The 17242-nt window shown below is 48.6% G+C and overlaps 1 protein-coding gene across 1 annotated transcript in view; it reads right to left on the bottom strand.

The window, feature by feature from the left end:
* LOC140219084 (uncharacterized) overlaps window positions 1–17242 on the bottom strand; it is a 146979-nt gene that overhangs the window by 31955 nt on the left and 97782 nt on the right. Inside the window, exon 4 of the mRNA XM_072288965.1 lies at window positions 6585–6706. Coding sequence (XP_072145066.1) covers window positions 6585–6706 — 122 coding nt within the window. The remainder of the gene's footprint in view (window positions 1–6584; window positions 6707–17242) is intronic.

Below are 17242 nucleotides of genomic sequence, written 5' to 3'. Positions count from 1 at the left end.
CTTGCGACCTACCTACTGCCGCGGCCACTCTAGTAAACATTATCGGTTACCGCGACGCGGCAGCAAACGCGCGCGCCGTCACCGACTCACGAAGGGAAAGCCGAGGCGTGACTGTGCCGCGGCGAAACTTCCGTTCGTTACGCGATACTAGGGGTTGCGCGATACTCCGCCCGTTATGCGCGGAGGGGGCAACTCCATTTGTTAGTGTTGGGTCACGGTGTTTCGTCATGTGACGGGACTCTCCTTTCTCATTGGTGGAGACCACCCGGCGTCGCGTCCGCTTCCCCCAATGGAAGCCCCTCCTGGCGGGCTGCCAAGTTCTGCGCTGCGGACGACAACGTTGGAGATCATTGAAACATAAACGAGCAGACGTAAGCGTATCAGCATGCTTCAAAGGAAGAATGTGATGTCATTATCATCATAAGCCTGGTTACGCTCACTGCAGGGCAAAGGCCTCTCCAATACTTCTCCAACTACCCCGGTCATGTACTAATCGTGGCCATGTTCTCCCTGCAAGCTTCTTAATCTCATCCGCCCACCTAACTTTCTGCCGCCCCCTGCTACGCTTCCCTTCCCTTCGAATCCAGTTCGTAACCCTTAATGACCATCGGTTATCTTCCGTCCGCTTTACATGTCCTGCCCATGCGCATTTCCTTTTCTTCATTTCAACCAAGATGTCATTAACTGGCGTTTGTTCCCTCACCCAATCTGCTCTTTTCTTATCCCTTAACGTTACACCTAAGATTCTTCTTTCCATAGCTCGTTGCGTCGTCCTCAATTTAAGTAGAACCCTTTTCGTAAGCCTCCAGGTTTCTGCCCCGTACGTGAGTACTGGTAAGACACAGCTGTTGTACACTTTTCTCTTGAGGGATAGTGGCAACCTGCTGTTCATGATCTGAGAATGCCTGCCAAACGCACCCCATCCCATTCTTATTCTTCTGATTATTTCAGTCCCATGATCCGGATCCGCGGTCACTACCTGTCCTAAGTAGATTTATTCCCTTACCACTTCCAGTGTCCCGCTACCTATCGTAAACTGCTGTTCACTTCCGAGACTGTTAAACATTACTTTAGTTTTCTGCAGATTAATCTTTAGACCCGCCCTTCTGCTTTGCCTCTCCAGGTCAGTGAGCATGCATTGCAGAGAGAGAGAGAGAGAGAGAAAGGAAGACAGAAAGGCAGGGAGGTTAACTAGACTGAGTCCAGTTTGCTACCCTACACGTGGGGAGGGGAATGGGGAGTGAAAGAGGGAGAGAGAGAACTTAGGTATAGGATGTCTACAGTCTGGCACTCAAGTCTGTTTCCCTCAGGTAGCGAAAAAGCGCTCGAACTGCTTTCTGGGCCAATGAACTATGAGGCCAGGCCCCCAAGATCTTCGCTTCCGTAAATGGCCTGTCATCCAGTCTATTTAAGGCACACTGGAGAGTCTCGCGTTGATTATCGAAGCATTGCAGTTGGTCCCCTGAGTTACTAAGCAAGACAATATCATCAGCGAATCGCAAGTTGCTAGGTATTCTCCATTAACTCTTATCCCCAATTCTTCCCAATCCAGGTCTCTGAATACCTCCTCTAAACACGCTGTCAATACCATTGGAGAGATCGTATCTCCCTGCCTGACGCCTTCCTTTATTTGGGATTTTGTTGCTTTCCTTATGGAGGACTACGGTGGCTGTGAAGCCACTATAGATATCATTCAGTATTTTTACATACGGTTCGTCTACACCCTGATTTCGTAATGCCTCCATGACTGCTCAGGTTTCGACTGAATCAAACGCTTTCTCGTAATCAATGAAAGTTATATATAAAGGTTGGCTATATTCCGCACATTTCTCTATCACCTGATTGATAGTGTGAATATGGTCTATTGTTGAGTAGCCTTTACGGAATCCTGCCTGGTCCTTTGGCTGACAAAAGTCTAAGGTGTTCCTGATTCTATTTGCGATTACCTAAGTAAATACTTTGTAGGCAACGGACAGTAAGCTGATTGGTCTATAATTTTTCAAGTCTTTGGCGTCCGCTTTCTTATGGATTAGGATTATGTTAGCGTTCTTCCAAGATCCCGGTATGCTCGAATTCATGAGGCATAGCGTATACAGGGTGGCCAGTTTTTCTAGAACAATCTGCCCACCATCCTACAACAAATCTGCTGTTACCTGATCCTCCCCAGCTGCCTTCCCCCTTCGCATAGCTCCCAAGGCTTTCTTTACTTCTTCCGGCATTACTTGTGGGATTTCAAATTCCTGTAGACTATTCTCTTTTCCATTATCGTCGTGGGCTCCACTCTTACTGTATAAATCTCTATAGAACTCTTCAGCCACTTGAACTATCTTATCCATATTAGTGATGACATTACCGGCTTTGTCTCTTAACGCATACATCTGATTCTTGCCTATTCCTAGTTTCTTCTTCCCTGCTTTTAGGCTTCCTCCGTTCCTGAGAGCATGTTCAATTGTATCCATATTATACTTCTTTATGTCGGCTTTCTTACGCTTGTTGATTAACTTCGAATGTTCATTCTAGCTGTAGGGTTAGAGGCTTTCATACATTGGCGTTTCTTGATCAGATCTTTCGTCTCCTGCGATAGCTTACTGGTATCCTGTCTAACGGAGGTACCACCGACTTCTATTGCACACTCCTTAATGATGCCCACAAGATTGCCGTTCATTGCTTCAACACTAAGGTCCTCTTCCTGAGTTAAAGCTGAATACCTGTTCTGTAGCTTGATCTGGAATTCCTCTATTTTGCCTCTTACCGCTAATTCATTGATCGGCTTCTTATGTACCAGTTGCTTCCGTTCCCTCCTCAAGTCTAGGCTAATTCGAGTTCTTACCATCTTGTGGTCACTGCAGCGCACCTTGCCGAGCACGTCCACATCTTGTATTATGCCAGGGTCAGCGCAGGGTATAAAGTCTATTTCATTTCTAGTCTATCCATTCGGGCTTTTCCACGTCCACTTTCGGCTATCCCGCTTGTGGAAGAAGGTATTCATTATCCGCATAATATTCTGTTCTGAAAACTCTACTAATAGCTCACCCCTGCTTTTCCTAGTGTCTATGCCATATAACCCCACTGACTTGTCTCCAACCTGCTTCTTGCCCACCTTGGCATTGAAGTCACCCATCAGTATAGTGTATTTTGTTTTTACTTTACCCATCGCCGATTCCACGTCTTCATAGAAGCTTTCGACTTCCTGGTCATCATGACTCGATGTAGGGGCGCAGACCTGTACGACCTTCAATTTGTACCTCTTATTAAGTTTCACAATAAGACCTGCCACCCTCTCGTTAATGCTATAGAATTCCTGTATGTTACCAGCTATATCCTTATTATTCAGGAATCCGACTCCTAGTTCTCGTCTCTCCGCTAAGCCCCGGTAGCACAGGACGTGCCCGCTTTTTAGCACTGTATATGCTTCTTTCGTCCTCCTAAGTTCACTGTTGATGTACGCGACGTACCGGTATAATATAACGACGTGTGTCTGCTTACAGTCTCTTTGTCGAGTGACCAAAAGTGGTTTCCGGTGAAAAGGCGCGCATGGTAATGCTGACTACAATAGGATTTTTCGGATTAACTAGGGCAGTGCAGTTTCATCCTGAACAATTTTGTCCAAGAACGGACTCAAGTCACACAACGAAACATACTTCGTAACGTACGATACACATGACGAAGTGTAGAGAGCAATTGACTGCTTCTCCGCACGTGCGCACGCACGCACGCACGCACGCAGCTCTCATTTCCATATCGTATATGATAAAACACACTTTAGCTCATCCTTTTCTTATTTGGTCGCGCACTGATTGTTCGGAATGGATTAATCAACTCCTCCCGGTCCTATCTCCCCCGCCCCACCCTGGCGCAGGAAACACGCCACTTCTTGGGTTTCATTCTAGATAAGCTTTCGTTTCACCAACTTATGTATTGCCCTGCAGCACAACCAGTCAAATCTTAAGGGGTCCTCTATCCCTGTACCGTAAAAGCGCATTTTCGCACGAGCTGAGAATGGCCAAGCGATGAAAATCGGGTAGAGAACCCGGAGAAGGCGAATCTGAGTGCTGACGTTGCTGATTCGCTTTCTATAGGGAAATTTTTTCTCGCGTAGCGAAGAAAGAAAAAGACGAGAACAGAAACGGCATTGCAAGGTAGCCTAAACAAAGACGGCGAGCAGGACTGAGCTTGCGGAGAGGATACAGAGGCACTGCTGGAAGCCTATCGGTGGCTCCGAAGGAGTACATCTGGACGGCAACGGGGCGACTCGCTATCTTTGTTCCTATCTCCTCTGTTTCCGGATACGTGACCGGGCTTCCCGCTGAGGGGGGGGGGGGGGGGGGGGCGCATCCGTCAGCCCACCCTTTGCGCGTAGGCCACGTCTCGGCCTTGGTGTTCAAGTGCTACGGAAGCCCCGGGAAGTTCCCGAAATCAAGAGGGAATGGTCGGCAATGGATGGGCGCGCTCGAGACGATAACCTCGGCGCCCCCACTTGGCTGCTGTCCCGTCTCTATTCTTTCACCCGTCGGTGGCGCAGTGTTGTTGCGACAACGTGGTTACCGTCAGTGTGTCGCCGTGGCGCGTTGCTGCGTGGAGCAGGAATAATTACAGTTTCTCTGTGGCCGCCGAAAATGGTGATACACAGGGAGAAGCATGAGGATTGTCATTAGTTGTTCGGCATGGGCATTATGAGTAGAAGGGGTAAGATTAAATTAGATTTAGCTTGCGGATCAGATGGAGAGGTTGGAGACGTGTACTTCCTGCAACTCCATTTTATTCCTATATCAGCTAAGGTACTATGAGTAGCAAGGTTAATTATCACTGATTGGCGGTATGAGCTGAAACCAGAAACAAACGTTACCGTGTCCTTGGGAAGCGTCGCTGTATTATGGACCAGTTCGGAAAGGGGGACAAATATCCATAGGCCGTCTCATTGAAAAAAAAAGAAAGAAAAGGCCAATTCCTCGTGAGGGAAAACTAGGGCAGTCGGTGCAAACAATCAATCCACGCATTATTAACTCGAGGAGCAGCTAAGCGAGAATGGTTGGAGTGATAAGGTTGCGAACAATAAAAAATTATTCCCGAGCCCAGTATACGAACGATGGTGATTCTACACACGGATGGCGTTTTCCCTTCTGCCTTGCGATTGCACATCGTCTTAAGTCAAAGCGGTTCAGACGTCAAAGTATATAGAAACAAAGTAGAAAGAAGCTGACCACCAGAAATGTAAAGAAAATGAGAGAGATAAAGAAAAACATAGATAAAACGAAACGTAAGGTTGTAGCAGACGGGATATCTTGGACGTCCTTCAAGGAGAAGCTGGTCAACGTGCCGTGCCGGCACGTGGCGTGACCGGGGCATCGCCTTGCGCAGTCCGGCCTGCTGACTGTGCTGCCGCATGCCGTGAGTGAGCTCTTGCGAAGAGGATCCCGAGCTACACCGTATACTGCTGACTCCAGAGAAGGCGCGGTGGGAAATGATAGCGGAACACGCTTCTTCGGACTTCACTCCCGTCTCGCATTTTTCTAACCTTTAGACGTTCTTCACTGCGAACGAACATGCGTGCGCGTCGGCCACTCTATACTACATAGCCGAAACTCCCCCGCCGCCACCTGGCGATTTACTACCTCTCCACCTCTCGGCTTCCCTATAGTGCTGAAGCCCTGCATCCTTTTTTTTTCTCAAAGAACCCTCTGATCTACCGTCATGTATCAGCAATTCCTTGCAAAAACTGTGCGCCAATCAAACCGTGTCGTGGGCCGACAGGCATGGCGAAAACTTCCCTTATCGCCAAGAGGAGAAGCTCCGCTCGACAAGCCGACCGCTTTCCCTACTTCCTTTTACATCTCAACGTTATCGGTGCAGAACCTGATTTCCACGACTGCACCAGGCCTTACGCGGCAGATGCGGTCTGTGCGCCACCGTGCAGAAGCATGAGCGAGCAAGTGCTCTGTGCGCGGGGTCTGGTATACGGAGACTCATGAAGAACGCTAGCGCGTGGGAGCGTGTACTTCAAAGAAAGGAGATATAAGGCTTCTTCTACGGTGACGTTTCCTTAGCGAAAACGCGCGTTTATCTTCAAGAGGAGTTTTGCAGGGACAGAAGTGGGAGCGAGTTGCAGTAATGTTTGTGAAAGGCAGTCCGGAAGATTAAACGCACAGCTTTTATCTACCGGTGTAAGGAAAACGAAAATGAAGGCTGTGCCACTTTAGACAATCGTGAAAAGAAAACTGCAGCAACCCGCCACGGTGTGCTTGAGAAACAAGTGGCACTGGCAACAGCCTGCAGGGTAAGCCTGACATTTCGTGGTAAATATCGCAAATGGTAATATTGCATCGTGTGGCCGGTCCATGGAAAACAAGCTAATTTTACCACCGATTCGCGTAGAATGATTCACTCCGTCTAAGCACGTCTATGCACATCTACGTACCCTTATACTTTGTTGTGTACAAATGCGCAGGGATCGTAAAACATTATTTTGTGCTTTTCGTTTACATCTGCTTCACCTCGGCTTTCGAGACAATGTGAATTAAACGAGAAGAAAGTCGTTAAACAACTGAAAGCTTCAAATCACAGCCTGAAACGGTCACTGCACTGACCTCGACGAGCATCTTGCGCAGTCTGTTGTTGAGCGTGGTTGATCTGGCCGGCTGAACATCTCTCGGGTTGCGCTGATTTCCGCCATGGTCCACTGAATTCCTTTGCAGAGCATCACTGAGCCCTGCAATCGCAAAAAAAGGAAGAACACGTGGTGAAAAAGATGTGTTGTTGGTTTGATGCGTTGGTTATGGTAAGCGCAGCATAGAATAGAAACATTAAATAAATGATTCCGCATTAGAGAGAGAAGGGGGAGGAGGGCCTTCCTTTAGAGAAATCGCGGAGAGGTGGGCCTGGGGTAGTTGTTTTTTAACCTGCTACTTGGCTCCTGCTTTAACCTGCTGCGTGAAAGATAGTGGTAGGAGATGTGACAACGGGGATAGCAGCATCTGGCTGTTATGTACGTTCGTGTCCCGGAGGGCACGCTCACAGGCTCGAACCTAAGCCTGAGTTAACGAAAAACTCTGAAAGAGTTCCGATGGCTCGCTTCGTCCATATTATATACGGTCAAAGGCCCACAACACTTTTTCACTCGAGGGCCTCTTGTTGATTGGCGCTAACAAAGGGGCCACTGCCTGCCGTTCACATTCGTAATGGGGCCAAGCAATAAGCACGTGCTTCCCTTTCTCAAATCAGCCTAGCGAGTCCGCGCGTTGGATGCGATAAAAATATTGCCACGTAAAAGCAGCACATATTCTTAACCTGTGCAGGAGGCTCGCATGGCTATTTTAGATTCCACGGAGTTTTCTACGGGGAGGGGGCCTAGCAAAATCGTTTGTGACGATTTTACCGTTGAGCTCAATGTCTTGCTGCCGCTTTCTGAAAGAGGATGCATCGGCTACTGTCGTTGGCAGGTCACCTTATTGCCATATGAATTATACCGACACTCGAGGCGTATTCATGCCGTCGGCGCCGCCGTCGTACTGTCGCGCTGACGGCGCATGCGCGACAGTACGACGGCGGCGTAAACGCTGGCATGTAAACGTTGTGCGCACACGAACTACGAACACACTACTATCCCTGCTGAGCAGTGAACGTCAAGCTACCGTTAGCTGATATTTCCCTGGACGCTGACCTAAGGCCGATGGTTTTCCATCAGTCGCATCATGCGAGCCCTTAAAGTGCGAAGCCTGCAGCACTGTACAGGCGGCGCTCGAGCAGTGTGAAACGCCTGCTAGCTGCCAGGGCGCTGTTTCTTCTTCCCAGCAGTTGTATTGAGTGCTGCGTCGCGCCAACATGTCGCACCCGCTTACAGTAAGAACAACGTTCGAGGAATTCTAGCGCAACGCTAAACCTTGCTATTGCTGTCAATTATTCGCCCTTCGGGCGAAACTGCCAAATTGTTATGTTGGGCAATAACCAGACCGTGATTACAGCTGGTCCTAACCTGTCGGCAACTGCACGGAACATTCTTGGATGGAGATAAGAAACAGCGGGGTCATCACGCGGAATCAAATGAACGCGCCAGTGCGTCTCAGAGACCAAACCCACGGCGATAACGCCCCACAGGCAAATAGCCTCAGCCTCAGGCGCTGAGCCGAAATGCTGCAGCGTTTCTGCTCAGCACCGCTCAGGCCAAATAACATTATGTTTTACAAAACACTATGCTTTAACAACAGCACGTTTAGTAACAGTAAATAACGATGAACAATACACTTCCAAGAGTTATCTTTGAAAGCCTGTGTTCGCAAAGGTATACGCATCCCAGCTGTAGTAGACCTGCAGCGTATCATCGATATTTTCGGTGTCGCCAACTCTTTGCTTATACGTCGTGGCCCGTATGGGTGGGTTTCGCGTGACGTCACAGACGTAGCTTCTCACCGTGCTAGTAACCGTACATGGTGGCCACGATGGCGTCACTGCAGCATATCATCGCGCGTACATTCTATTGCTTCTTCATGGTGACTCTTCGTCACTGGATTTTAACTCTCATCAATTTCTCGCACGGTGCAAGATGCGCCTGGCGTATTGTCGAGCTGACACCTATCTTGCTTACGCAGCTTCTCGACCCCCAAGATGACATCCACGGATGAGGTCAATGCAAACCATCTATACTGCTTTTCTTTTGAGCACACCTGTACATGATGATGATGATGATGACAACGATAATGATGATGGCGACGACGACGACGATGATGATGATGATGATTATGATGATGATTATGATGCTGATGATGATGATTGTGGTGGTGGTGGTGGTGGTGGTGCGGATGACTATGATGAAAGTGATCCTTAAACACGGCACATACTTCTATGTCCTCCTTCATTCGTAAACTGGAGTGGACGTCCGCGCCTACGCCGACGAAGACCTTCGCACTTCTAAAATCACCGCAACTCTGTAGGAGGCAAAGCATGTGCACACCACGCTTGCGAAGCGAAAGTGGCGCGTTCACGGAGGCAGGTAATTTCAACACTGGTCTAATTAACCGACCACCTGCTTACGCACACGAGATTTTCACCTGTTACTCCTACAAGAACAGAGCGAGGAGAGGAGCGAGAAAACAACGGTTTTCACGGCGCACTCATGGCGCTTGTAATTGGAACACGTGCACTAGCCTTGTTTGCACACAGGCGCCTTGTTTGCGAGCCTCGTTGCGGCAGCTCGTTGCTTCTCTGGAGTGGACGACAGCTAGCCGGGTTTGTTTGTAGATTTTCTTTTTTCCGTTAGAATTTGTTTAGTTCTCCATTCCACTGCCATCATCGTCTCCTCTTGTCTCGGATAAGCTTAGCTGTATTTTTTTCTGTTTGTCGCCTTCATGTATTGTAGGTGTAGGAAATCTTTATGCATTGTTCCGTGAGTGACCACAAAATGCGATAAACCGAAAGTACGAGCCACAGTACGCGTAGGGTGTCCGAAGACAGGTCCTTTGCTGCGCAGGAAAAGCCTCGTGTGTTGCTTTTGTTATTTATATTAGACTGATTGGGGCAAGGAAGAAGGTGGGCCTATTCATGTTTATTAAGCCTGTTTGTGATGGAGCAATATTGCTTGCGATTTCGCACTTGCGAATTTCCAGGTGTAGCGAATGAGCCGTCGGTCTCTTCGTGCGTGAGATTCTTTAATGTTCGTTGCGCTGAACTTCTCCGCGAATTCACACATGCGGCGCGGACGGGGAACCAATAAGAACGCGGATCGCGTCAGACGCGTCCCGGTGGCCCGCCAGCTTACTTTTTTTTTTCTTTTGCTCGAATGACAAGTTTAAACAAGGAAAACGTTTCCCGAAAACAGATTCAGTTGCATTTTGCCTTGTTTTCACCTACATGGACTGACGCAAACAACAATTTCCAATAGGTGCTCCAATAGGTATTGCAATCATCATCAGCAGCTACAGCCTATTTTTATGCCCACTGCAGGACGAAGGCCTCTCCCAGCAATCTCCACTTACCTCTGTCTTGAGCTAGCTGAAGTTTCCTAACTTCATCACCCCACCTAATTTTCTGCCGTCCTCGACTGCGCTTCCCTTCCCTTCGCACCCATTCTGTAACTCTGATGGTCCCCCGGTTATCTGCCCAATGCATTATATGGCCTGTCAAGCTCAAATTTTATTTTTCACTTAATGCCAACTAAAATGTCGGACATCTGCGTTTTCTCTCTGATCCACACCGCTCTCTTCCCGCGTCTTAACGTTACGCCTAGCATTCTTCATTCTATTGCTCTTTGCGCAATCTTTAACTTGCTCTCGAGTTTCTTTGTTAGCTTACAAGTTTCTGCCTCATATTTTAGAGCTGGTAGAATGCAATGAATGTACACTTCTTTTCCACGACAGTCGTAAGTTCCCAGTCAGGATTCGTTAATGCCTGCCGTATGCACCCTAACCCATTTTTTATTCTCCTGTAATTTTTTTCTCATGATCAGGTTCTCCTGTGAGTAATTGACCTGGATAAGCGTACTTCTGCACAAATTCTAGATGCTGACTGGCGATCATGAATTCATGTTTTCTTGCCAGTCTATAGAACTCTACATTTGTCTTCTGCATGTTAATTTTCAACACCACTCTTAGACTTTCTCGGTTAAGGTCCTCAATAATTTGTTGCACGTTATCCCCAGTGTTTCTGAAAAGGGCAATGCCATCTGCAAACCAAAAGTTGTTGAGATATTCGCCGTTGATCCCCACTCCTAAGCATTCCCAGTCTAATAGCTTGAATACTTCTTCTAAGCAAGCAGTGAATGGCATTGAAGATATTGTGTCTCCTTGCCTGACCCATTTCTTCATTAGCAATTGTCAACTTTTCTTGCGGAGAACCAAGGTAGCTGCGGAATCCTTGTAGAAATTTCCCAAGATATTCATGTAGACCTCCTGTAATCCTTGAATACGCAATGCCTTCACGACTGCTGGTATTTCTACCGAATCAACTGCGTTTCCATAATCTTTCTTTCTTTAATCTTTAATCCGCAGCTTTCTCAATTATCTGTTTGTTGACATAGACGTGATCCGTTGTAGGAATATGCCTCCGCGAAGCCAGCCTGTTTTCTGGGTTCATTGAAGTCAAGCGTTGCACTGATTTTATTGGTAATTATCTCGGTGAACGTTTTATACAATACTGAACGCAAGCTAACGTGCACTTAATTCTTCAGTTATGTAACGTCTCCCTTCTTTGCGCGAACAACGGGTAGCAGCTTCGCCATGATAAGTTACCAACTAGCTCAAATGTGCACCCTCTTACATATCCATGTTACTTCAAATAACCGTAGGTATGTTTTCAGCCCCAGAATGTTTGTGCAATGCCTGAAGAACAATCAGGCGAACCATTCCAGACGATAATTTGTAAAAATTAAATAAAATATAATTGCAGCGAATTCTAGAACCTGTGAGGGCTAATATTTGCAACACCACTTCCTATAGGTAATTACGTTATTTTACATCACGCTTCAAAGGAAACAATATTGGCGCCTTCTCGGACTATTCACTCAACAAACATTTTGCTGCTTCATGACAGCATGTATCCGAAATAGACAATCTCACCGCCACGCTGTTGAAAAACGGACACATAGTCAAATTTTAGTGCTTGCATGTAGGATCATTGCGACACCATAGGCAACGAAATAGCCGACATAGCAGCGCGGTCCGCAAACCAACAATTGCAGCGAGTGCCTGTGCTATCGTCAATACCTGATGCACCGCGGCCACCTCACACACTATCTCGTCCGAAATTCATTAGGAGATCGAAATTCATCGGAATGTGCAAACTCAGGACCCCATTCCCTTGACCCTTCATCGCGCCTTCGACCACTGTCTGGTTCATCTAGATGCGACGGCACTTTACTGTGTCACTTGTGGTCGGACATAGCTTTTACGAACGCTTACTGTTTCCGAGACAGGATGGTATCGTGTAGGGTGTGAAGATTTCGATAAGACCACAGAACATACCTCGATCTCCTCTACTTCTTTTGACAATGAAATAGATGCATCGCGTGCCGCTTTAAGCCGCCTTGAGGACAGCGCGTTTAGATAAAAGAAACATACTGGGACTATATCTCGACCGTTATCCGCGCTGTGGGCCACAGGAGCACTGCTGCACACTTCAAGGACGACTAAGCTCAGCGACCGCCAGTGATCGCATGCTGAATGCTGTTACGCGGGCACGCGCGCATCACTTGACCTTTCTTTATTTCTGCTTTTGCTTCTTTTGCTTTACTGTACTCTTCCTCTCTCCCAGTGCATGGTAGCGCAGGCAGAGGGGAACCTCTCCCAGCGCTACCTCCCTGCCTTGCCTCTCTCTCTCTTTCTCTCTTTGTGACAGCGAATAACAGTAGAGTCAGATGTTGTAATTAGCCTAGAAACATTGACACACCAAAAACACGCTGATTATACTTTTTGTCTCGCTTCTTTCCTTCTTTCTTTCGTTCTTTCTTTCTTTCTTCCTCTTTCTTTTTCCTGGCACGTCCGGGAACAGCAAAATATCAACCAAGAGCCAGTGCGATTCATCTTCTTAGCTGAATGCTATTGTTTCCAACTCATCGAAACCGCAACGCCGTATCAACAACGCAGAAGCCACGCATACACGCCTTGCATTCAACCTTCCACGTCTGGCTCACGGGCACACAACTCGACAATCGCCCCCCGTATGTGCCTTCTGTGTTTCCCCGAAGCATTCCTCTTCATCAGTCATGGCACTCAATTTCGCGAAGGTACACCACCGCGAGAGACACACAGAGTCCTTTGAATGGCGCAGCATCTCGTGAAGTCATACGAGGCACGTAATAAACATAATCAAAGAAGTCCCCCAACGGGGAGTCGTGAGAAGAGACGCGCGGGGCGGAAAACGACCATTCATAACTTGGATTCAGTGCGTCGCGCGACAGTTAGTATTGCCCGGCAGGCCCGAAGGGAGAGCATGACCTCTAGCGTGGCTGCCTTCTCGCCCCGGGGCGTGCTGTGATTTTAGTGACGTCCTATATGGAGACGCCGAAGCCCACACTCCCCCCTCCCCCTCTTTCTTTCTCTCTCTCTCGCTCTCCGCAGTATAGAGAAGATGGGAAGTGCCTAGAGTCATTGTTTGTTGGCTTCTTATGATCCGATTAATAAAATCGGGTCCCTAGGTTTGCTTTCTTCTCATTCATTATAGCGACGTTCTCGAATGCGGCAACTTTGATGCATTTAGCCAGCATGTGTGGGTTTATTGTCCAGTTGCCCTCTCTCAAAAAGTTTCCATATACGTGACGCCTGAGACAGGTGCTTCCAGATGCTGCCTGATGCGCTGCCAAGGCCGTGTGTGGTGGCGCAGGCTAACACTCGCAAGGTTAGTTCTAGTAAACACAAATACCACAGAAAGTGGATGACAAAACAGCGCAGCGGTAGCTCAGTTGGTCAGAGCACCGCACGCGTAATGCGAAGACGTGGGTTCGTATCCCTGTGGCCAGCTGTCTTTTTCTCATCCAGTTTCATTTCCATTTAACTTCTTTGATTCAGTTAAGAAGAACTACAACTAATATCATCTATGCTGTCCTTCGTGGCATTGTTTATTGGATTCTTATGATATGACTAATAAAATTCGGGCCCCTCGGTTTCCTTTCCTCTCGTTTATATATGCCACATGTCCCGCGAGAGACCGTAGGAGAAGCTGTAGAGAAGACCACATGGTGATGTGGCGTCGAATAGGGGGGCTTTGTCTGTCTGGGACGTGACGCGACTTCCGCGTACGTCAGCGGTGCGGTAACCAGAGGTTGCTGTTGGACAGGCGGAAGAGCCTCTGCAACCTGCTCGCGGATGGCATGCTGCATGGCCGAGGACATAGGTTGGACAAGCTCATGGGTGAGATGGAGTGGTGAGAGCTGGCAGGCCACATCTTCACGAATGAAGGTTTTGATATGAGGCAGCAGAGGCCCATCATCAGTCTGTCCGGGGGCAGTCGTCAAACCCGAAAGGGAGGCCGCATGAGGAACAGCTCGGCGGACGAACGCATGTTGCCGGCGTTATTCGTCAAAGCTTTGGCAGCAAGCGACTACGGCTGCAACGGTGGTAGGACCTTTGGCCAGGACCATTTGAAAAGCCTCGTATTCAACGCCCTTGAGGACTTGTTTAATCTTATCTTCCTCAGTCATCGTAGGGCTCACTTGGTTGCAGAGGTCGATGACGTCCTCGATATAAATAATGAAATTCTCGCCCGACTGTTTCGCTCGTTCGCGGAGGCGTTAATGGCGCGAAGGTTTCGCACGGGCGGATGGCCAAATACTTTCACGAAGACAGTCTTAAAGTCACTGCATGTCGCAATAGTTGCCTCATGTTTTCAGAAGCATAGGTTGGAGACATCAGCAAGATAAGAAATAACGTTGATGAGTTTTATCAAAGCGTCCCATTTGTTGTGATCGCTCACCTGTTCGTACGCTGAAAGCCAGTCGTCGACGTTAGTAGCTTGAGTAGCAGGCTAGAGCGCCTTAGCTTAGGCCGACCTCTCTGCCTTCTTTCAATTAAGTTATCTCTCTCTCTCTCAGCATCGGCGGTGCCACTGAACACAGCTGTGTCTCGTTCACGAACGCACCGCAGGCATTGAAGTGGGTCGCTCACCGGCGTCGTCTGGCATGGTTTTGGTGGTAGCGAGCGGGCAAAGTGCGGCTGCGGAGTTTCAGGGTGAGTCCTTAGGGTACCCCACACCTCCACCAAATACTACTTGGTTCATTGACCGTTAGCGGGACTCCCAGTCAAGTCGGGCCCAGCGCAGATAGCAGTCGAGCAGTTCCAGCCAAGCGCCAACGCGACTAAAGCAGCGGCACCGATCCTTTGGTCTTTGTCTTCCTCCCTTCAGTGACATTTGGCGCTGCGAGGAGTTATCGTAGTGCCATTTCATCAGGCGTTTCGTTTTACCTTTGCGACGTCGTGTGACCTGTGATTTATTCCCGCGTTTCTTTCGCGTGAAAGCGAGTAGCCAACCTCTCCTTATTTATTCGCGTCAATAATAAAAGAAAAGCCTTCAGCTGCAGCCGCCCGTGGTGCTGTTTGCTCCATATATTTCTTTCCCCTCGCCACTCGCACTTCCTATACACACCTTCATTTGCTGCTAGAAAGCCGCGCTTCGGCCAGTCTTCTCGCGCGTGCTCGCACGGCCGTCGGAAGTCGTAAATCTGGAGGACGCACTGCGGCGCGCGTCGGACGGGGGGGGGGGGGGGGGGCATTTACCGTTGCTCTGGTGTGGCGCGCTGGCGTCCGTGGACCGTTTAAACCAGTCTGGTGCACCCTTCTCTCCTCCGCCCCCCACATCCCTCCACCTGCGTCCGCCACCTCTCGCACGTATAACGGCACCCGCGAGAGGTGGTGCAGCCGCACCGTTTGTCTCACGTTCTCCATCTTCTCTACCTGTTCATTTACTCTCTCTCTCTCTCTCTCTCTCTCTCTCTCTCTATGTGTGTGGTTCTGTGCCAGCGTGCTTTAGAATTTAGCGTTGCTTCGCAACGCTGATCTTCCGCTTTTCACTCCCCGTCTCCCTCACTCCCCCTCTCTTTCTTTTGCTCACTCTCCTCTCCGCAATCTGCTTCTGGTGCGAGACGCTTTGTAATGTATTCCCACTTCGTCGTGTCGGCCGCTTCGTCCGGGCGCCGCTGTGCTTGGCCGTTCCGAAGCGCACGAAAGGGAACTAATGTTTTATGGCCTCAGTAATGCGTGCGTGGGACAGAACGTATGTGCCCGATTTAGAATTGCGCCTCCGAGAAAAAGAAAAAGAAAACCAGAAATGACTAGCAAGGCTTTTCGATTAAAAAGAAAAGGAAGGAAAAAGAGAGCAACGATAGAAAAGAAAGAGAGATACCAAAGAAAGGAAGAATAGGTGCGATGGAAAAACAAGGAGCTAAAAGTAAGGCTCGCATCTCTTCGTCGTAAGTTAGTCATTAGCTTAAATTTTGTTTTTGGATATACTTTTCTCGTTTAGAGAATGGCCTTCATCTCATGAAGAGGGGCAGCTGCATTTGTACAGCTGCATTTGTTTGCCATGGGCGCTCTTAAAGGAACATTCGAAGCGCGCATTGTGACTTCAAATCGTGCACTGGAAATGCTTTAATGCGGAAACATTATATGCCCCATTGCGCGAAGATCCGGCGTCGTCGGCGGCGTGACCGTGCGATGTTACAAACACTGGCCGACGGCGCAAATAGTGAAAACACGTCACAAAATGCTCGGATCGACGTCAAATTTCTCAGGGAGGTTCCTGTAAAGTAGTTAATGGCTGTGAAGAGAAAATTTGGTGCGCTTCGGTCTGGGTAGGAACCGAACCCGGACCTCCGGTAGGGTGGCTTCTAGCCACCCTACCTCCGGGTTGGGAGACGAGCACGCTTGCCCGACGCCACGGCAGCGTTATATATATATGCGTGCGTGCGTGCGTGCGTGCGTGCGTGTGTGTGTGTGTGTGTGTGTGTGTGTGTGTGTGTGTGTGTGTGTTTGTGTTTGTGTTTGTGTTTGTGTGTGTGTGTGTGCGTGTGCGTGTGCGTGTGCGTGTGCGTGTGCGCGTGTGCGTGTGCGCGTGCGCGTGCGCGTGCGCGTGCGCGTGTGCGTGTGCGTGTGCGTGTGCGTGTGCGTGTGTGTGTGTGTGTGTGTGTGTGTGTGTGTGTGTGTGGACTAAAGGGGTGCCTAATGCATGCGTCATTGCACACGTCACGTCGAAGCCATCGGGCTGACTAAAGGTGTGGCCTACTTCACCAAAGAGACTATATAGCTTTCGCACTCGCACACATGAGCAATCTTAAGTGTTCCACCCGAATTCTTTTCTTCTTTATATGTTTTCTTTTTTAACAAAAGGAAATTGATGTGTTCCTAACTCTTAATTGCAGCTTAGGATACTGCATCCCAACAAAAGTATGCTTCAAAGAGAGTGCTTTGCGGGTATTTTCAGACATAGCGAAGAATATAATACGTAATGTGTCGCATTTGTATCTTGAAAGAACGCTGGTCTTTTTAAGTTCCAATATGGCGCGTAAGGAATGCAAGTAAATGAGCGCACAACATGACTACCACGCGAAAGAAATCCGGTTGGCAAAATTACGAATATTTTCACGTGTACAGCCCACGTACAGCACGCGTACAGTATTTTGGCACGCGTCAGATTCACGAACACGCAACTTTGCCTTGACAAGCGTACGTAACGTGTTGCTGCACTCACAATTATCATTATTCTCTCTGAGCTCGAGGTCGATCGAGAGTTTGATGATGGCCGCATTCTGATTGGAACGGAATGCCCC

The sequence above is a fragment of the Dermacentor andersoni genome, chromosome 6 (genome assembly GCF_023375885.2).
Source record: "Dermacentor andersoni chromosome 6, qqDerAnde1_hic_scaffold, whole genome shotgun sequence".
Classification (NCBI taxonomy): Eukaryota; Metazoa; Arthropoda; class Arachnida; order Ixodida; family Ixodidae; genus Dermacentor; species Dermacentor andersoni.
This window is presented reverse-complemented; position numbering and strand designations above follow the sequence as displayed.